At 43.9% G+C, this 22349-nt stretch overlaps 1 protein-coding gene across 1 annotated transcript in view; it reads right to left on the bottom strand.

Annotated features, from left to right (window-relative positions):
* Positions 1-22349, bottom strand: part of LOC306928503 (glucocorticoid receptor-like) — a 99412-nt gene that overhangs the window by 6380 nt on the left and 70683 nt on the right. Inside the window, exons 4-8 of the mRNA XM_079508674.1 lie at positions 15566-15682; positions 9448-9738; positions 5995-6139; positions 4330-4460; positions 172-329 (exon numbers count right to left, since the gene is read on the bottom strand). Of these exons, the coding sequence (XP_079364800.1) occupies positions 172-329; positions 4330-4460; positions 5995-6139; positions 9448-9738; positions 15566-15682 (842 nt within the window). The remainder of the gene's footprint in view (positions 1-171; positions 330-4329; positions 4461-5994; positions 6140-9447; positions 9739-15565; positions 15683-22349) is intronic.

The following is a 22349-nucleotide window of genomic DNA, read 5'->3' as shown; positions in this document are numbered from 1 at the left end:
AGGAAGAAAAGAGGCAGACAGACAGACAGACAGACAGACAGACAGACAGACAGACAGACAGACAGACAGACAGACAGACAGACAGACAGACAGACAGACAGACAGACATGAATCGATGCCATCTGTGCGTGCGTGCGTGCGTGCGTGCGTGCGTGCGTGCGTGCGTCTCACCTCCTGCATAGAGTCCAGTAGCTTGGTGAGCTGGTAGAAGCGTTGCCAGTTCTGGCTGGAGTTCTCCTCTCTCTTGACGATGGCCTTGCCCAGCTCCTTGATATAGGACATCCTGATCTCATCAAACACCGCCTGGCTCTTCAGGCCGTCCTTTGGGACTGGAAGGAAGGAAAAGTACATTTTATCAGTGGTGTGAACTGTGAAGTAACTATGTACATTAAGTACTGTACTCAAGTACAATTTTGAGGTGCTTTTACTTTACTGGGGTATTTTCAATTTTCAGCACTTTTACTTCTACTCTACGACAGTACATCTCAGAGGCAAATATTGTACTTTTACTCCACAACAATTATTTGAAATCTTGTGTTACTAGTTACTTTGTAGATTTTGATTATTATTACAAAATAATATACATTTCGGATTACATTTAAAGATGGAGTGGAGTGATACAGTGGCACTGGCAAACAGTGATACACAGTACACCTGCTTCAGGTGTGTCACGTGACATCAGTAGCCTACACCTGCTTCAGCTGTGTCACATCATGAAATCAGTACACCTGCTTCAGGTGTGTCACGTGACATCAGTAGCCTACACCTGCTTCAGCTGTGTCACATCATGAAATCAGTACACCTGCTTCAGCTGTGTCACGTGACATCAGTACACCTGCTTCAGCTGTGTCACGTGACATCAGTACACATGCTTCAGCTGTGTCACGTGACATCAGTACACATGCTTCAGCTGTGTCACGTGACATCAGTACACCTGCTTCAGCTGTGTCACGTGACATCAGTACACCTGCTTCAGCTGTGTCACGTGACATCAGTAGTACACCTGCTTCAGATGTGTCACATGAAATCAGGGTCCTGTGCGTCGTGTGAAAAAAATGGCCACTTGTGGCTCTGCCTGCAAGATATTGCCTTGCGCCTCACTACCTGTCCGCTCACATGTTGTTGACAAATGAATTACTATATGCGTCTTGACTCAGTCAGTCGCTTCCCAAGTAAAAAGGCCATAAGAGGTGTCCTTGAGCAATAAGACAACTTAAAGCCATGTTTCTCTCATATATATATATATATATATATAGCAGCCATACAAACAAATGCTGGTCTACTCTGCTTTAAGCAGACACTTTGGCAGAAGTCTCCACTCCGTTCTATTCTAAAACGCATATTTGGCTAGCAAGATATATACAAAAATAGCCAACAAGTTTCAGAGACCCAGCCACTTCTTGGCGCGTGAAAGAGAATGCTTGCACAGTTGGGCGTAAGGGTGGATTCACCCGTCCACGTGTTTAGAACATGAAGCCCTGGCCTTCTGCCCGGGGCAATACCACTGTCAACCAGACCCCAGATTATGCAAAGCCACAGAGTGCAGCGCAGGGCTTAAAAACACTGTCGTATTTCCATAATCACATAGGCCTCTCTCTGCACTCCACGTTTGCGGATTTGGCTATGAGACAGCGATTGTGTGCGGGGGCATATGTGTGTGTGTGTGTGTGTGTGTGTGTGTGTGTGTGTGTGTGTGTGTGTGTGTGTGTGTGTGTGTGTGTGTGTGTGTGTGTGTGTGTGTGTGTGTGTGTGTGTGTGTGTGTGCGTGCGTGCGTGCGTGCGTGCGTGCGTGCGTGCGTGCGTGCGTGCGTGCGTGCGTGCGTGCGTGCGTGCGTGCGTGCGTGCGTCTACTATCTCCGCAATATACTTTTATTACCCACAGTGGGGAAGCTGAGAGGGAGAGGGGAAACTACACAGAGAGCACATTGTCACTGTCAGGCAGAAACCTTGTATGTCCACGGAAGTTATTATGTTAGTCACAAGCTCTTATTAACACTTTGCGCTGGTTAAACATTTTAAATATAATAAGAAAACCCACAGACTTAATTTTAATTATTTTTATCCCACCATTTGGTAACCCATTTTGCCAATTTCTTAAACTGTAATCCTGGGCGCTACTCTCCCTCTGCCTACCTGGGGAGAGCCCAGAACTGAGCTCATGCTTCCTTCAATGCTTGAGGTGCGAGCAGGCCGCTGCTCGCACCGGGGGGTCCCCGGTAGGACATAGCATGTGGAAGGAACACATTATTCCAACCATTTCCTTTCCCCTCCATCAGGCGCGTCTGACTAGGGGGAGGCAGTATAGAAACCAGGATTATGGCATGTTTTTTGTGAGGGTACCAACCCTAGGGGCCACGGAGAGAACATGCAGACTCCACACACAGAAAGGCCCTTTCGTCAACCCCACCCAGGGTATGGGGGCTGATGAGACGGAGGAGGAGAGAACACGCCCCCATCGCCCGCATTGTCCCCGGCAAGAATGGAACCTGGGACCTTCTAGCTATATCAGTGGTGCAAACACAATATGTGTTTGGCCACGGACCGCCATCTCAAAATATTTTGTTCCAGGGCCCCACATGATAAGATTTGAGTTACACATTTACATGATTTTCCCAAAATAGCAGATCTACAAGTTTATAACGTGGCACAAAGTGGCACGCCATGAGTCTGCTGTTTTTGCATAGCCAAAGAAATCTAAAATGACACAGATGCTTTCTCGGTTTTAATGGGTTAACAATCCTGGGAAACAGGTAAAAAAAAAAAGTAACTACAGTAAATTGCTACCCAGGTTACACAAATAAAAACCACTGACTGCACTACATGGAAATGTAATTTCCGTTTTAAAAAGACAAAACAGATAGCATCTCAAATTAAGCAAATCAGTGGGAACAAGCTGCTGTAATTGGCATAGCTGAATCCAAATTTCAGGCAGCCATGTTGAGCAGTTAATATTTCTTTTCATGCAGTGTATTGTAGCATGTAGCCTAGCAAGAAAAAACATCAGACCTACAGTAGAAGCTCACAACGCGTCACATTGACGGCGCATTGTGAGCTTGTAGGTCTGTTATTTTCGAGACACAAGAGCATAAATTAGGCTGGAGTACACAGTGCACTGTAACACTGAGGACGTTCACATAATTATTATGCTTATTCATTCCAAGCACAACGGACATGCTGTGACATGTAGCCCCTGATTTGACAGTAGAATGCTGAGTTAATCAATTGGGGCCTCACGCCTATGGTTCCCTCTACGCTGCATGTTACCTCAGTTTAGGGTTAGCGCTTAGTGTTAGTTCTAAGGGAACATAGGTTAGTTAGGCTCTCATCAATACAAGTAGCTTCCTTAGAATAGGAAACTAACACAATTGGTCAATTTTTGGGGGGTGGGAACCCGGGCGATATTTGTCACTGCACGTACTCATACGGGATGAGGGCGGAGCCTGTCAGCGGGGAGTGCTGGGTGGGGGGAGTAAGACGACGGCAGTGGGAGCTCCTCACTGACAGGTGAGCCAGTAGGTTCAGGGGGGACAACACCGAAATGTGTATGGGGGAGGAAATAATTGGCACAACCACTACATTGTGGAGAAAAAAGTGACGAAAAGCAAACAAAAAAAATAATAGAAAACTAACAGCACTGCAGGGTTACAGCTGATATAAAAACAGCTTTAAATTGGAAAAGAACAGGCATTTCAAATTAATGGATAAACTCGCAGGAAACGAATGCAGAGAGAAATACAGATGCAAAATAAACCAAAAACAGAGAGGGAGGTACAAAGCACAGAGCAGCTGCTCCAGTACAATGCTGACACCAGGGAGGTGTGGCACGGAGTAAAGACAATGGTTGGCCTGAACTTACAGAGGACCGCACCGCACCGGAAACGAGCCCGTCTACTGTACGAGCTCACAGGATCTACTGTACAATCTCAAAGGACATTGTGAGAAGATCGCACTCGTTCTGTCGGGGCAGTAGATTAACGCCCTACTTGATCATCATACTACTACAGCGTCACAAACTTAGCAGATCTACTACAGCATTAAAACGTAACAGATCCGCCGCGTTTTGGGCTTGCATGTCGGCTACGTTTTAACGACTTTATGATTTATACATTGGTTATTCAAAAATAGCAGGTCTACATGCTCACAGGGCTGCTAGCTTGTGCATCTGCTGATTTAGAAAATGTATTTTTTTAACATAAATCTTCTCTTCTGGGGGTCCATGGCACAAAACATTTTCAGATGGGGGGCCGCAGCCAAAGATATATATTAATGTGGGGGTCCATGTGGAAAGCGCTGACATAGACACATAGACTGGGTCACAGTCCCAGTTACCTGTGCTGAGCAGCAGCAGGACCTTCATACACAGGTACTCATCGTAGGAGACCTGCAGACGCACAAACTCATTGGAGATCTTCAGCATCTGTTCACACTGCTCCGTCATGTAGGGCAGCTTCATGCGCTCCCTGGGGGGGAGGGAGGGAGAGGGAGAGAGAGAGAGAGAGAGAGAGAGAGAGAGAGAGAGAGAGAGAGTATGTGCGTGAGTGAGTGAGTGAGTGAGTGAGTGAGTGAGTGAGTGAGTGAGTGTGAGAGAGAGAGAGAAAGAAAGAAAGAAAGAAAGAAAGAAAGAAAGAAAGAAAGAAAGAAAGAAAGAAAGAAAGAAAGAAAGAAAGAAAGAACCACAGTTAAAATAATAACACTTGTTTTGAGTAGAGATGCAGAATATAATCGGTAGCCTATCGAAAGTGGCCATATCAACTATAAAAATGCCATGTCTGTATCGAATTGGTCTCAAAATAATCCAGATTATTTTCACTGATATTGATGACGCAATAATAAAGTGACCGTCAATGACTTGCAGAGTGCCTGTCTCTGTCTCTTTAAGAGCGTCAGCTGTAAAACAAAAATTATATCGTTATCGGAATCGCTATCGGCCGATATAACCCCGCAAATAAGATCGATTATCGGTTCTAATTTCAATAGCACGAGTGCTTACATAGACAATTTATCATGTTCTGTTGTGATAAGAGGTGCAGTCACTAGGTGTGCTTTTTGTTTTAGATAATGGTCGCCCTGGTCGACTAATGAGGGATAAGCTTCTGGCCCGTCCAACTGGCTCAGGGGAGCGAGGCTCAGAAGCGTTGGACCGCCATCAGTTTGTTTGCGTGTGTGCCAGTCCCTCGCGCACCCGGCAGGAACACAGCGGGTGCATTCTGCACGAGTACTTTTGGTACTTTAAGTACATTTTGATACCAATACTTTAGTACTTTTACTTGATTACCAGACTTTTACTTATAACTTTTACTTTCTGTCGGGCAGAAACCTTTGCCATCCACGGCCAAACACAACGTGTTGGTCCTTGACACGGAGGAGTTTGACCAGTGGTGGAAAAGGCACTCAAATGTTTTATTTGAGTAAGAGTGTCAATGCTGCAATATAGAAATACTCTACTGTTACAAGTTAAAAAAAAGTCTGGAGTTCAAAATGTACAGTACTTGAGTAAAAGTACAAAAGTATTGGCATCAAAATGTACTTAAATTGCCAAAAGTCAAAGCAGTCATTATGCGTGACTACAACTACAATGCGTCCCATCGCAACGCATTGTGAGCTTGTATATAGATCTATATTTTCTATATTAAGTGAAGTTAAGTGGTTAATGTATGTTAACCACTTCACGTACAATATTAGTAAACGTAGAATATTTGCCTTTGAAATGTAGTTTAGTAGAATAGAGTATTGGAAATTGGAAATACTCAAGTGAAGTATGAATACTTCAAAATTGTACACTACTTGAGTAAATGTACTTAGCTACTTTCCACCACTGAGTTTGACAAAATTGAGTTTATTGTCATTGTCAGCAGCCGAGTTGGCTTTGTTCTAGGCTTACAGGTCTTTAAATAAATACTTTTTGAAACGTCAATGGGAAAAATGAATGGGAAATTATCTTCCGGGCCGCTCGTCGGGTGCGGGACTGCGACGCTCTATATCGGACGTACGTACTTGTTGATGACGAGGTCGGGGGCGAAGCAGAGCATGCTGCCGTTGCACTGCTCGTAGGAGCGCCAGCCCAGGCTGAACGACATGAGGAAGAGCCACGAGCACTGTAGCAACGTCATCTGGTCGTCCAGGTGCAGGTTACGGAAGCCTGGACGCATGCACGCACGCACACGCACACGCACACACACACACACACACACACACACACACACACACACACACACACACACACACACACACACACACACACACACACACACAATGAAGGCAATTTAAATAATTAAGAATTTAAATACATACAGTGACATTTTTTTTTTTACTAATACTAATAGCTGACGAAAATAGATTTGCAGATCAGCTATTTTAGCCGAAATGTAAAATAAACGTACGTTTTCAAATAAATGTAGTGGAGCGTAAAAAAGCAGTATTCGTATTCAGTTGGCAGGTATATAAACTCAGAGAGGCCTTCATCATTGTATACATGCCCTTGGAGGACATTCCACTGAGTGCTGTGCTATCCTCTGTGAATATGAAGGGCAGGATATAGTAGTCCCTCACATTATCGCACCAACAAAGACAGACCTTTAAAGGTCTGCCTTTAAAGGTATCTTCAGTGATTTCAAATATCACTTTTATTTTTATGTGATAATCCTCCCTACTAGTGTGCTGACCATATAAGGAGTTCCTCCCTGTCCCCAGTTCACCCTTGGGGTAAAAAAAAGCGTAGGTTTCGTTTTTGGCTAGAGGGCCCATCCTTCATCCAATCAGGATAGAGAGGGGCCTTCCTCCAATCATGATCGAGCGGAGGCGGGCCTTTGTGTGCTGTTGGCCTGTTGCGCATTCCCCCACTGTAGAGGGTGTGCATGTGGCCAAACTGGCCATGTGCACATCTTGTTACCGGGGTGGACCGGGTTTTTTTTCCAAATCACCCAAATCACTGAATGCTCTTTTAATAACCCATTAACTCATTTCTGAGTGAGTGAGTGAGTGAGTGAGTGAGTGAGTGAGTGAGTGAGTGCGTGAGTGCGTGAGTGCGTGAGTGCGTGCGTGCGTGAGTGCGTTGAGTGCGTGCGTGTGTGACTGCGTGATGAGAGAGAGAGAGACAGAGAGACAGAGAGAGAGAGAGAGAGAGAGAGAATCATGTAAAGTAAATGTTCCAAACTGGATTTTAATTGTGTTCTAATGTTTTGTTTTGTTTTGTTGAGACTTCAAACGAGGAAGTACAGTTAAAAATCCCCTCAGGTATTTAGGCTTCAAACCCACAAGGTTTAGAGTTATGTAAGTCGGCATTCCTTTTTCCTGCTTTCTGGGCGGCCTGCCAGACACTCAGGACCACACTCACACTCACACTCACACTCACGCTGCACACGCGCACACCGCATGCACGCACACACGCACGCAAGCAAGCACGCACGTACGCACGCACGCAGGATTGTGAGGGGTCAGACTAGAAACCCAATGTCATAGCTGTCATCACTCAAGCCTGATATGGTTGCGGTCGGGTGGATAAACCTCATCATTATGTCCAACACCGTTTTTGCTTTTCAGGATTCAAATGCAAAAATAGCAGATCTACTCAGCTCAGAACGCATTCGCTTGTAGATAGCTATTTTAACTACTTTTGTACAACGACACTGTAGTATGACAAAGTAGGGCATTCATACATTTTAAGAAATAGAAAATAATACAGAGATAAGCCCGACAGCAACGATATACTTAGTTGCGCCGTGGTGTTAGCTAGCTAGCCAGACCTTTATTGATCACATGGGGAAAGGAATGTGTCATGGCAGTACCACAGTTATGAAATGACAGATATAGAAAGATGTATACAACTACTACTCAGAAACTACAGGTCGCCTCACTCCCAGTGTGTTATTGCGACCGTAGGTCACATTTACTATAAAAACCTGCATTTCCGTGTGTCACGTCACGCCTCCATATAATATGGTCACACCTCGTGACATCATACCTCCATATATGGTCACGCCTCGTGACATCATGCTTCCATCTCCATATATGGAGCTTCTATATGTTTCCATTCCATATGTTGATCCTCCCCACCCGTCCTTCCTCTTCGATGTCTCCCTTTTGACTGATACCTGTCCATTTCAACTCTAGATGGGCTCGCCCCAAAGTTATTAGTGCAGCCGCGCCCGGCAGCCAGCGAAAACTAAAGTTCTCAACAGGCCCGAAACTTAAGGCCCGGCCCTACCTGGGCCCTCATCAAACCCTGTACACTCAAGACACTACTCCATATTTGGAGCTGATCTGTTCTGACATTCCATATGTTGATCTGACCTCATCAAACCATGTACACTCAAGACACGCTCCATATACATCTACTATGTATTTGGGCAGCGGTGGCCTAAGGGTTAGAGGAGCGCCCTTGTAGCCGAAAGGTTGCCGGTTCGATTCCCCGGACGGGCAGGAAAAATCTGGGTGGGGAAGTGATTGTCATCAATCACCCAACACTGCTGAAGTGCCCTTGAGCAAGGCACTGAACCCCCAACTGCTCCCCCTGGAGCTGCTTAGTGGCCAACAGTATAAGACTGTGGTTGTACTGGTCAGCTCCCAGGTTTTAATGTGTGTGCGTGTGTGTGTCTGTCATGTGTTTCTATGTGCAGGGCGTTGCTGAAAATGAGCACCTGTGCTCAGCTACCTCCCTGGGTAAATAAAGGATAACACATATATATACAGTATGGCCAGTACAGAATTCATTCCATATGTTGATCTGACCTCCCATGCCAAAGCGCCAGCGCTCGCCCAGCAGTCTTCCGTCACCCATGGCGACCCCTAAAGGGCGAGGTCGCTTCTCTCCCTCAGGGCGAGAAGCGATCTGTTAATAGCGACCTGTTAATAGCGACCTGTTAATAGCGAGTCGCGACCTGTTAATACCTGTTAGCTCATATGTTGTATGAGCTATTAACAGGTACAACCAACGGCCTTATCTCAAGAGTACAACTATAGCTACAACTAACTTCACTCAGGGGAGGAAAAGCAGGACCTTTGCATGAAGGGAACATTTTGGCCTCCATGACAGGCTAGTAGAACGCTGGTGGTTTCTGTCCCAGTTAGAGGCTACATCAGGGCACTGCGGCTCCCAGGGAATACTTGGGGTGATTAACCACATCATGTGCCTCCTTTCTCAAGATTAGAACATAGCTACGGTTGGGTAAACAGGTCAAATTCTTTACTCTTTCCCCCACCGCCATCCCAGAGAGACTTCCATAAAATGTTGCATTCTGGACTACTGTTACTTTGCTTAAAATAAGAAAAATAAAATAAATAGCTCTTCTGGTTGTGGGTTCGAATCCACCGCGGTGCAAATTCTGGCTTTGTCGCAAAAGTATAGGAAATCGGAAACCGTCGAGTAAAGTACAAATACCTCAAAATTGCACTTAAGTACAGTACTTAGACAAATGCACTTATAGTTACTGTCCACCACGGGCTGCTTACCTGGCAGCGACTTGGCCCACTTGACGGCCGAGATGACCTGCTGGCCGCCCAGCCTGTTGAGTGTGGTCATGAGCCGCGTGGAGGTGTCGGGCAGCGTGCTGTCGTAGCCCGAGTAGATGATCTCGGGCTCGATGGCCTTGAGCAGGGACAGCATGGTGGGCACCAGCTGGGGCATGGACTTGGGGATGACCGGCAGGACCATGCTGGTGTTGTTGCTGGTGGCTGCCGCGGCCTCCGGCGAGCTAGTCGACTGCTGCACCTTCAGCTTGATCAGCTTCTTGTTTTTCCTCGCTGGAATAGACAGACACACGTACACACACACACACACACAAGGTCACATGTTGGAGCGCTTAGCACCTCTCAATAAAGATGAAAATCTCACTTGTGTGAAGTGAGCGGCGCTCTTATCGTCATACATTATCGTACATCATCGCATTTCGGCCAATCACAATTGGCGTCATGCCCCTGGCGGTCTGACGATGGCACGTCATCATCAGACCTCATCGCCATGAGTCATCATCAAGGCACTGCTCATTCACACTGGGTGTGATTTTTGCTATATAATATATAAGGCTGTCACGATTCTCGATTCGTATCGAAATCGAATCGAAATTGACGTTCGATACAGTGTATCGAAATCACCAGCCTTATTTATTGCATGCGCACGGCCGTCCGTTTATTCACCCCGGAACGTTTCTCACAGGACGAGTTTCAGCCTGTCGGACCTTATATGCCGAGGCACAACCTAGCCTGTAGCTCACCCGTAGCTCATTGCGGTGCCATCATCAGAGCAGACAACAACACACCCAAATTCACCCAAAGGAAGAAGCCGTTTATATCGCTGTTTATATAGTATGGTTGTGTACAATAGCATAGTGAAAGGTTCCATATGGGGCTGCCTGGATTCTGGACTGGCGCTGGCCTAGCTCCACACTATGGCTGCTTCGTCATGTATCGCATCGAGACGAGGACCGCAGCGCGAAGCTGTGTTCGGTGCGAGACATGAGGCAGCCAGTGTGGAGGCTGACGCCAGTCCAGCCCATGGAACCTCTCCCTGAGGCTGCTACAATTGAGGTTGAAAATTGAGGTAAACTGATAAAGGTTTTAACGTCCCATAGCTGGTGGTGACGGGGCGTTGCCATAGCCACCGGACCAATGTTAAAAGCTGCCGTGGGGCTCAACAACGTCCACTAGCGGCGGGGTCTGTATATATACGGACCTGCCGCAAAAAGAATGAAGGTTTGTTCTTACTCGATGCATGTGCGTCCGCGCTCCTGAAAACCCTCTGGCAGGACGCCATGGTACTACTGCGTGCAACAATGGCCAATGCAACACTGCAAAGACGTCAGGCTTTGTTTGTTGACGAACAGAACATTCTTGTTCGTTTGAACAGTACATCGACAACAAACCGTTTTCGCCGTATACTGTATGGATTTCATTGGCATCTTTTCAACGTTAAAAGAAAAAAGAAAAAAAGTAATGTAGAGAGTTGGAAAAAAAATGTTTTCCCCATACACATTCTCTCTCTCTCTCTCTCTCTCATTATCTCTTTCTTTCTTTCTCTCTCTCTCTCTCTCTCTCTCTCTCTTAATTCCCTCTGCTACAGTCTCTATGGCAACTATAAGAGCCTTTCTGGTGGGAGTCTAGGTGAGGTTGTCTGCTGATGCACTGACGTCCATCACACGCACACACATTCCCTCATTTGTATTGCTATACTTGCGTGAGGGCATCAAAAGTTTATGACAGTGATTTCTTAGCATTTTTATCATTGTTAACCCGAACCCTATAAAGCTGAAAATAGCACATCTACATAAGGTCACTTACACAGGCATGCATAACACCCCAACCCTAACCCCTAAACCATGTGAACGCGAATCTGAAGCCTAGCTCACCAAAACCTTTAATTTAATTTAATTTTTTTTACCAATAAGAAACCAAGAAATGGGTCCCCACCATGGCTGGTCATTACATTATTTTAATAATAATACTTTATAAGCCCTTACAAGTATAGAAAGATAGGCACACACACACACACACACACACACACACACACACACACACACACACACACACACACACACACACACACACACACACACACACACACACACACACACACACACACACACACACACACACACACACACACACACACACACACACACACAGCTTTTGTTGTCCTCACTCAGCAGCACGCTGATTTGTACAAACTAATCATTGCACTTTCATGTCCGGGTTAGGTAACCCATAACAGAATAGAATCCCATCCAACCAACAGAGCTCTCTAGCTTCAGTAAACAGCAGTGTGAGGTGAGGCCACCACTCTCTCTCTGTTCACCTCACTCCACATTTGTGAACTCTGGACTTTCTGGCTCCGTGCCTGCATACGTATGTGAATATAAACACGCTCACATGTGCCGTTTTGTGCCACACACTCTCTGCTCCTGTTTGGAAATAAAAGCCTAACCAGAAACAATTATGATAATTTGATTAGGGCACTGCAACTATAGGTTATTGAATAATCAACAAGCATGTTTTAAAAAATATATATCGGTTGTTTGTGTTTTTGTATCAGCGAATCAAAGCGAAACAACTATAATTGGGTTTTTTTTAAGTCTGATTAACCACTTCAGCCACATCTTACACTCGTATCGTACAACGGTGTCCCATAAAAAATTACAAAATAGCAGAGCTTGTAAATCTGCTATTTTCAAAAAAATAATAATAATAATAATCACACCGGCCTGGGCCACGGCTCAGTGGTCCAGGCACCTTGGCTGGTAATCAAGTCTGGCAGTGTGCCGCGGGTTCGACTCCCGATCCCGACGGCCTTTACTGCATGTCTTCCCCCCATCTCTCTCCCCCTTTCCTGTCAGCCTACTGTCCGTCCCTCCATAAAAAATAAAAAATAAAGGCGAAAGCCACAAAAAAAAACATTTAAAAAAAATAATAATAATAATAATCACACCAATGTGGAGTGAGGGGCGCTCTTATCATCTTACATCCTTATGGTGTAAAATAGACACTATGGGCCAGGTTCACGAAGGAAGTGTAAATGAAGTGCATAATGAGAGTGTAATCCGTCCGATCCGTCCGATCAATCTCACGTGTCATTCACCATTCGCCTGGTGTCGCCTGGTTTAATAGAACATCCATGCCCATTTCACGCCATATAAGGCATCAGGAAATATCCTTCCTCGGGTGAAAAACGTCATATTACAGCCTGCAAAATGGGCAGATCTCCAAGCTTGTTGCTCCGCGATGCATCGCACAGCATGAGCTTATTTTGACAGACGAGTCACTCGCAATGTCAACTGACTGAACGTGATAAAGTATAAGCTCTCTTATAATGCAACTCTAGTTAATGTTTAAGTTCAACCTCAGAACCAAGGCTACTTGGCAATTATATTATAAAAGCTTTTTCTATTGAACAATTGCTCACTCACACCTTTGCAGATCTATATTTGTATTTGTATCAGAGCTGCATTGATTAATGAGGGGAAGTCCGTCTTTTAGATTACTATCATATCACTGTCGTCTGTCTGAATGCCATGGGGAATGGATTTGTTCTGGACACGTAGCTACTTATATTTTCAACCATTCGGGTAGCCTATATCTTCTTCATCAGCGGTAAGTTGGCTATAGTATGAATGGTTAATTTCATGATGGTCAATAATATTAAAATGATTTGCGGGACATTTGGAGTCAGTTGCCACGTGGCATGATAGAAGGTCGGTGCTGAGGCATGCCGTTCATGATGAGATCAATATAGTAGCCTACAGTAGCCTATTATAATTAAAAATGTGGCACATTATTCTATGCCCAGCGAGGCAGCCGGTGTTGTAGGCTATCATTTAATTAAGGCATGATCTCTTATACTTTGGAGAGCAGGAGAGCTGGCTTAGAACTGTGACTGGCCGACTTGCAAACATGCCGATGCCATTCAATAATATGGACTTCTATTTGTAATTAGCCCTATTGACTGTCAGACCGTCATGTGAACAATATAATATGCATAGGCCTACAGGCGCAAGCTGCGCAATACATCAGGATCAGGCATATATATATATATATATATATATATATATATATATATATATATATATATATATATGCTATCTTTTTTATGTGTTGACCAATGTTGGGCACTATGTATTTTATTTTAGCCTATGAGGTTTGGGGACTATTCATTGATTCAGCATGAAGAATACATAATACGCATGCCTTGATCACTGGTACGGCACCCTCCGAGCTGACTTGGAAATGAGCGGACTTTACGACCAAGTTCAAATGATGAATTCCACACGTAACGTGGGAATGCTCGTAAATGTTCGTACGCTCAAAATATGAGCGTAAACGCCGTTGTGAATCTGGCCCTAGGTCTATCTACACTATGACGTAAAATTGTCTATTCATGTGAATGTAATGTTCGTGTAGGACAAAATTTGTGCTGGATATATCTATAAAAATATAAATATCTATATCCCCCTCCCCCCTAAAACTGATACAGCGCAACAGGAGCCAAATATTTGATTCAGGCGTGCATCCTTGTCTGTACGGTATACGTGTTTTGGAATTGTGCCGACTTGCCGTGTGAGGATGTGGGAGGAGAGGTGTTATTGGTCATCCGTACACATTCAAATTCTGTCAATCAGAGGCATGATTTGCATGGGCCACCTGCTGATGCCAGGCCAACACACAGTGTGTATGTGTGTGTGTGTGCGTGCGTGGGTGCGTTCACACACCCATTCACACCCATTCACACACACATTCATACACCGATTGCAGCGGAAGCCATGCAAGGCACCAACCAGCACATCGGGGGCAATTTGGGGTTCAGTGTCTTGCCAAAGGACACTTCGACATGTCGACAGGAGGAGCCGGGATTCGAACCGCCGACCCATGGATCATTGGACGACCTGCTCTACCTCTTGAACCACAAACGGCCCCAATAATCACACAAACCCACTTAATGTGATTATTATGCAAACATGGCAGGTGTGCACCCAGAGGCGGTTCACTCGAAATGACACCACTGCTGTTTTTTGAGGGGCGCCAGCCCCCTCCAACGTCTGGTTTTCAGGTAAATGACGTCATGTGACAGCCAAGTATATGAGGAAAAAGTCGGACTGGGGGTCCTTGAAATGAAAAGGGCTGAAAATCCTTTGGTATACGCCATCTGATGTTCCTTCTGCCTCCTGTGCATATAGACTAGAGATACCTGAGGCGCTTGGCTTGTGAGCAACGTATAGCTTATCTCCATATTCTAACTTTTTGTGTTTTTATCAACTGTAAATGTACGCCCTATACTTGCAGATCACGCTATGCTTGCGTCATATGAAAGCATCAAAAGCAGCAGATCCGCAAACTCGAAACACTGTTTCAAGCTTGCAGATCTGCCTCTGTTGCTTTTTCTTTTCTTTTCTTTTATCTTAGACATACAGCATGAGGTTTCCGCCCGACTATATGGAGACTGGACTGCACAAATGCACCGTCAGAGAGGCCACATGCAGCCTGTGCGTGTGTTGTTTTTTTCCCCGCCTGCGGTCCCCATAGCAACAAGAAGAAACATGGTCATACAGAGGACCGTATTGGATCAGCGGATGTGATTGCCTACAGCCTAAGGGGCTCATCAACCTTGAGACAGACAGACAGACAGACAGACAGACAGACAGACAGACAGACAGACAGACAGACAGACAGACAGACAGACAGACAGACAGACAGACAGACAGACAGACAGACAGACAGACAGACCCTCGAAGCATCTTCACACACACTTGTTACAGATACTTTCTTATGGAATGAATCGTAAATGTGAATTTTAAGCTCACAGCATTTTATTTTTCATTTTTCTAAATAAAAATGAATTGGCTATTTGAATATAACCGATCTGCAACTTTTCGGATGAGTGAAATATGATTATTTTCGTCATCGACATGTTGTGAGCTTGCTATTTCAATGTTGTTTAGGGTTTAGCATGGACGCAAATAGAGCCCTATAACTAAAACTAAATAAAGATTGCCTGTCAAAAGCAACGCTGAATTCAAGGCGTCTGCAACCAGCATGGGGGCACGAGGGTCTAACGCTGCTGGGTCAGGGTGTCATCGGGGCTTACCTTCTAGGTTCATGCCGGCCTGCAGACACTTGCGGAAGCGGCAGGCGGGACAGTTCTTCCTGCGGATCTTGTCGATGATGCAGTCGTTCCTCCCTGCACACAGGTAGTTGTGCTGTCCTGTGAAGAGCGCAGAGAGAGAGAGAGAGAGAGACTTGTTAGAGAGCTACGCTAAGCTTTTATTTATTTTTTAAAAAATGTATTCCCATTTTCTTCAAGTCTAATGCAGTGTTTTTTTCAACAGTGGTGCTTGAGGGGGGTTCCAGTTGGTCCCCAGCTAAATGATGGAGAGTTGGCAACCAAATGGACCCGTGTAAATCTTAAAATGAACATGTAAAATGAAACCAAATGGACCCTTAACTGTCCATTTGGTTTAATTTTACGCTCTCAAGAGTTAAATTATTGTTTAACACCTGCATTAGGCTACTTAATTTACAAGAAGTCTAGACAATTAGAGAATGTAGAAGAATTGTTATTTTGAACATTTGCCTGTTATCTCTCCTATGGTACCAACATCACTACAACATGGAATTGTAGACAAAATCGTATCCAACGGTAACAAAATACCGTTTTCATTCTCGGTCGGAAAGGCTAAATCTAATCAAAATGTGGTCTGTGGCTCAAATGCTGAATAAATAATGGACCTTGATGTGAAAAAGGTTGAAAACCACTGGTCTAATGTAATGCTGGGCGCTACACTCCCTCTGCCAACCTGGGGAGAACAACGGACTGACCTCATGCGTCCTTTAATGCATGAGTAGTCCAAGCCATTTCTTTTCACCTGAGGAGTTTCCCTGGTAGGATGTAACGCTTAGAAGGAACACGTTTTTCCAACCAGTTCTTTTCCCTTCCATCAGGCGCCCTGGTTGGCCAGGGGGAGGCAGAGACCAGGATTATTGCATGTTTTTTTTGTGAGGGTACCTACCCTGGGGGAAACGGGGAGAACATGCAAACTCCACACAGAAAGGTCCTTAGCTAAGATAAGCTTTTAGTTGATTTTGAACTGTGTCGTTATTGTCCTCACTGTTTTGCTTGATTCACTTGCCTTTCTTGTTATTATTTTAATGTTGTTTCATGCTTTAGCTTTTCTTTATTTATTTTCCTTTATTGCTCTGTAAGGCACAAATTTCATGTCATGAAAGGTGCTATATAAATTAGTTTATTAGTGTTATTACAATCTAAGAAGCTGTACATTAGGGCTTGAAACCTGCTTGTTTTCTTAACATTTGCGGATAGATCGAATGATGGAGACGCGCGTTCTCCATTTAGAATGTGCATGCCAAATAATCAATATTTATTCTATCTATCAATGCAATGATAACGTTGCTGTTTTTTTATTTTTTTATTAATGCCCTACTTGATCAGCGTTTCGAGCTTGTAAGGTATCTTTGCTGTCGGGGAGAAAACACCTAACTCCAAAAAGAAAACCTTATATTTTTAAAACAACGCATGTGCCTCATCAAAGTTGGTAATGTTTTTTCTAATAATCGACTACATCGATTAACTCTGATTAACCACTTAAATGTCCTGTTTTATACTTTGTCGTACGACAAATGGATTAGTTTTGATGAACTGAAGATCTGGACAACAACTTGCAGTAGACGCTACGGTGAACATGACACACCACAGTGAGCATCCTGACAGGTCGGCATGCATGGTCCGGATGTCAGGATGATTCATCATGACATTTCATTAGTCCCAATACACTCTGCCTGCTCTACTGACGACTACTGAACCAAGGACAGGAGCCCACTCACAACGATTATATGACTAAAATGTACTATATAAATATAACTAAATAAGGGGGGGTTAAACAGCCCCTGCGCACTGTGCGTTTTTTTGGATTTTTTGCTGCGTTTTTGCGACATTTTTCTGAAGAAAAAACGTGTCTAGTCTATAAGGACCTTTAGACTTTACATTAAGGTTGGGTCTATTATGCGTTATAATAACATTTATAATGCATAAGAATCTTTATAATTATGCATAACAACTTAGAACAAAGACACTTTATAACTGACTAAGTTGAGGTTGTTATACTGTAATGACCTGTTCCACTGAGCTTCAAATACAATATGACCAGCACTTATTACCAGTAAGATGTCCCATGATGATGTCATAGTCACGAGAACTGGGCACAATATATGGGGGCTTTCCCCATGTATGGGGATTTTACTATCATCCCTGATGATGTCATAGTGAGGCCACGAGACCTGGGCACAATATCGTGCCCAGGATTGTGAGTGACGATTGTGAGTGACAGATTGAGTGACGATTGTGAGTGACGTGATGTGACAAAAAAACGACCTTAGGTCGCAATAAGACGCTATAAACATTGTTATAAGTTGTCATACATGTTATAAACATTTTAATGAATATTATAATGCCTTGTAAATGTATAGACCCCGCCTGTTCTACCCTTCTGGAAACACTTGCTACCCATCCCATGTCTATAATACATTATGTTTAAAAAGCAGGTGGCTTGCACACATCCAGTTCCTGGCTGGGGGAACAAGGCAAGTACAGGGAAAAGAAGAGAGTCCGCACACAGTTTATAGGTTTTCCTGACCGACAGTGACAATATGATCTTTTTTTTTTTTTTAAGATATTTTATTTGCGGCTTACGCCTTTTATTGGTTTTTGAAGGGACAGACAGTAGGCTGACAGGAAACGGGAGAGAGATGGGGGAAGACATGCAGTAAAGGCCGTGTCGGGCTCGGGAGTCGAACCCGCGGCACACTGCGACTGGATTACCAGTCGGGTGCCCAGACGGTTACGCCACCGCCTGGGCGTGACAATATGATCTTGTCTGGATTCCAGTAAGACGGGGTTCTTTTGGTTAGAGGCAGGAATCCACAGAGTTGAACTGAGTGTGAGGTGATAAAAACGTGACAATTTTTTTTTCCAGATTACTAAGATAAACAACGCCTTCATTTTGGAAATATTCCCTCAGACGTGTCTGTTTACATAAAAAAAAGAAGAAGCAGCTTTCTTGTGTAACTCCGGTTCTGGGACTGACTCTCTAACCACTTGGCCAAAGGTTATTTCTGTTAACACAGTGGCTGCACAGAAAGACGTTGAAACTAGGAGGGGGATAGATCAACAATAATGTTAACCCATGTTAACCCATTAAGACTTCTAAATCCTAACAGTTATCTGCATATATATATATATATATATATATATATATATATACAGTATATATATATATATACATACAGTGGTTCTCAAACTTTTGTCAAGGACGCCCCACGATTATATGCATTTGGCCTCCCACCCCCTGCATCTCAAAATATTTTGTTCCAGGGACCCACATACAGGAGCCAAGATTGGATGTAAAACGTTTTCTGTGAAATAATATATATTCAAAGATTTGTACACATTTTCACGATTTTTGCAGATCTAGCAGATCTAGAAGCTCATAGTGCAGCGCTATGAACTTGTAGATCTGCTATTTTTCAACAGCTAAAGTTTAAAATAATGATTAAAGTGGATAAAAGCTAAGGCGGCACAGATGCGTTCCAGGTCTTTTTAATACAGTATATCGTCACTGTCGGGGCCAGAAACCTCTTATCTCCATATTCTAACTGTTGTTGTTTTTTTTCTTCACAAATTAACGTCCTGCTTGATCATACTACAGCGTCACACAAAAGTATCAAAAGTATCAGATCAACATGTTCGAAACGAGGCGCGGAGCGGCGCGTTTTGAGCTTGTAGATCTGCTACTTTCGACATTTTGGAATTTCAATCGTGCTAAGGAACAGTTCTGGTCCCGACAGAGACGATATATGAATAATAATTCAAATTGATTACTGATTGATTGAGAGGCATCTGAATGATCTGGAACCTAAATTGGACCTGAGTTGAGTCTGTAGTTGGACAGCTTTTTTTCAACACACATCTACACCAAAATCTATTCGCCGAGTCTGTGCTTGGCCTTGGCAGCTGTGGTAGCACACATTTGTGTAATATCTGCTGGTTTTGTCTGTGTAATATGGGCTGGTTTTGTGTAATATCTGCTGGTTTTGAATGTGGGAAGTGGTTGTGAGAGTTGCTGATCAACAGTGTAACGTTTGCAGAACATCCAGAGCAGCCGGTCAGACCTCTACCCAACAGAACATCCAGAGCAGCCGGTCAGACCTCTACCCAACAGAACATCCAGAGCAGCCGGTCAGACCTCTACCCAACAGAACATCCAGAGCAGCCGGTCAGACCTCTACCCAACAGAACATCCAGAGCAGCCGGTCAAACCCAAAAACAACCTCATCGTCTCGGTCGGGTGGAAGCCTCATATGTCCAAAACCGTTACTTTTCAGAGTTCAAATAAATTAAAAAAAATCACACCCGTGTGAACTGAGTGGTGTAAGGTTTTATATAGCATTAGGTATTATATAAGGTAAGGTATTATATAGCCTGATCAGCTCTGATCTGACGTAATGAAATCACACCCGGATGTGATTTCACAACTGGCTTTTTTTGTGCAGAAAAAATGAGCATGGTTGCTACGGTCATCCAGTTCACCCGGGTGTGATTTAATTACGTCAGAAATTATTTTGAACATAGCAACCATGCTCATTTTTTTCTGCACACAAAAGCCAGTTGTAGGAGTGGTTTACACCACTCAAAAACGGCAAAAGTAGTAGTGGATCTGATATTTTTGTGAAAATATGGAGATATGAGGTTTCTAACTACAGTATATGGATGCTGAGGTTCAGTTGGTTAACCACTTAAACCCTAGTGTCCTAATTATCTGCATGGCTCCACTGACCTCAGTCAACCTAGTGTAGTGGTTTAAGTGGTTAAGATAATGTTCCCTGTTGGAGTGACTAGTGACTGTACAGCCATGGCTACCTTACAAGGTCCTGTTGTTGTTCTCAGTAGCTAGCTACACTAGTTGTTTTTTTGAGTGGTGTAAACCACTCCTACAACTGGCTTTTGTGTGCATAAAAAAATGACCATGGTTGCTATGTTCAAAATAATTTCTGACGTAATTAAATCACACCCGGGTGAACTGGATGACCGTAGCAACCGTGGTCATTTTCTCTGCACAGAAAAAGCCAGTTGTGAAATCACATCCGGGTGTGATTTCATTACGTCAGATCAGAGCTGATCAGGCTACATAATACCTTACCTTATTTCATTACGTCAGACATTACGTCAGACCACAGCTGATCATGCTATATAAAACCTTACACCACTCAGTTCACACGGGTGTGATTTTTTATTCTTCAGGCAAAACAATACGAGTTCTAGTTTTTACAATTTACAATTTAGTCATTTAGCAGACGCTCTTAATCCAGAGTGATTTACATAAGCAAGAACAAAAACATGGTAATACATTAAATACACAAAACTCATACGTAAGCTAAGAACCTGACAAATATGGAGATAAGTGAGTAGTTTCTGTCCCGACAACAGCGTGTGTCACATTCACGAGCATGGGTTGCAACTCGGACGGGGCTGAGTCGGCTCAAGCAAGGCCGAAATGTATATAGCGCTGAAGTCGCTACTGTATGTTTTGTAATAATAAGCAAAATGTACAAAGTAACTAATGTTTTCAAATTAATGTAGTGGAGTAAAAGTACAATATTTGCCTCCGAGATGTAGTGGAGTATAGAAGTAAAAGCACTGAAATACCTACAAATTGTACTTAAGCACACTACTTAAGCACATGTACTGTTCTTAGGTGCTTTCCACCACTGGGAGAGAGCTACACTGCGCTGTGCCAAGCATGGTGTTTAAAAGTGATGACGTGTCATAATAAATGCACTGTGTAGGTATTGCACCATTAGGTTATGATAGTGAGTTCCAGATGATATGAAGCCAGGATCATGGCCTGTTGTAATGTGATGATGCATGTGTATTGAGCCATCGCAGACAGAGTAACGTACAAGCGTGTGTGCACCTGCTCCATTACATCAGTCATTACAAGACAACGTGCCCAATTATCACAGAGCGCATGCATCGATGTCGATGTTGTCACGCGGAAGCCTGGGATTTCTCGTATGTTTTTGTGACGTTGTAGTATGATCACATAGGGCAGTGGTTCCCAAACCTTTTCATGTCAAGGACCTCCAAATTGACACGCGGACCCCCATTTGAAAAGACATGCCAGGGACCCCCAGAAGAGAAGATTTTTACAGATGCTCAACCTGTTAAATTTCAAGGAACCCCCAGTTTGATATGCAATAGGCTACGGACCCCCATGTAATGGCATTTCTATCTCTGAGACCCCAATTTATATTGTAAAATCAATGTTCATTTAACTCTGAGAGTGTACAAATGTAACCAAATGGACCTGTTGTTTCCAAACTATCATTTAGCTGGGGACCCCCTGGAACTCCCTCAAGGACCCCTGGGGGTCCCAACACCCCACTTTGGGAACCACTGACTTTACGAAAAGAACACACACACAAAAGAGTTAAAATATGGAGATAAGCGAGTAGTTTCTGTCCCGACAACAGCGATGACATGTTACCCCCTGCCCCGGTTCATGCCGGTTAAAATTTGTAATGAAGCCATCTTATTGGCTTAACACAAAAACATACGACGTGGGAAGTGAACTCCCGCGTCGGGGTGGGCTGATTGCCAGATAATGTCCCGCGTAACTGTACCCCCCCCCCCCCACACACACACACACACACACACACACACACACACACAGTGGTCTCAAGTAGGTCTACTGTACTTAAGTACAATTTTGAGGTATTGTATTTCCAATTTTCAGTACTTTTACTTCTACTCCACCCTATATCAGAGGCAAATATTGTACTTTTACAATTATTTGAAA

Source organism: Electrona antarctica (genome assembly GCF_951216825.1).
Source record: "Electrona antarctica genome assembly, chromosome: 8".
Classification (NCBI taxonomy): Eukaryota; Metazoa; Chordata; class Actinopteri; order Myctophiformes; family Myctophidae; genus Electrona; species Electrona antarctica.
Note: the sequence above shows the minus strand (reverse complement) of the source record. Positions and strands in the feature narration are given on the sequence as shown.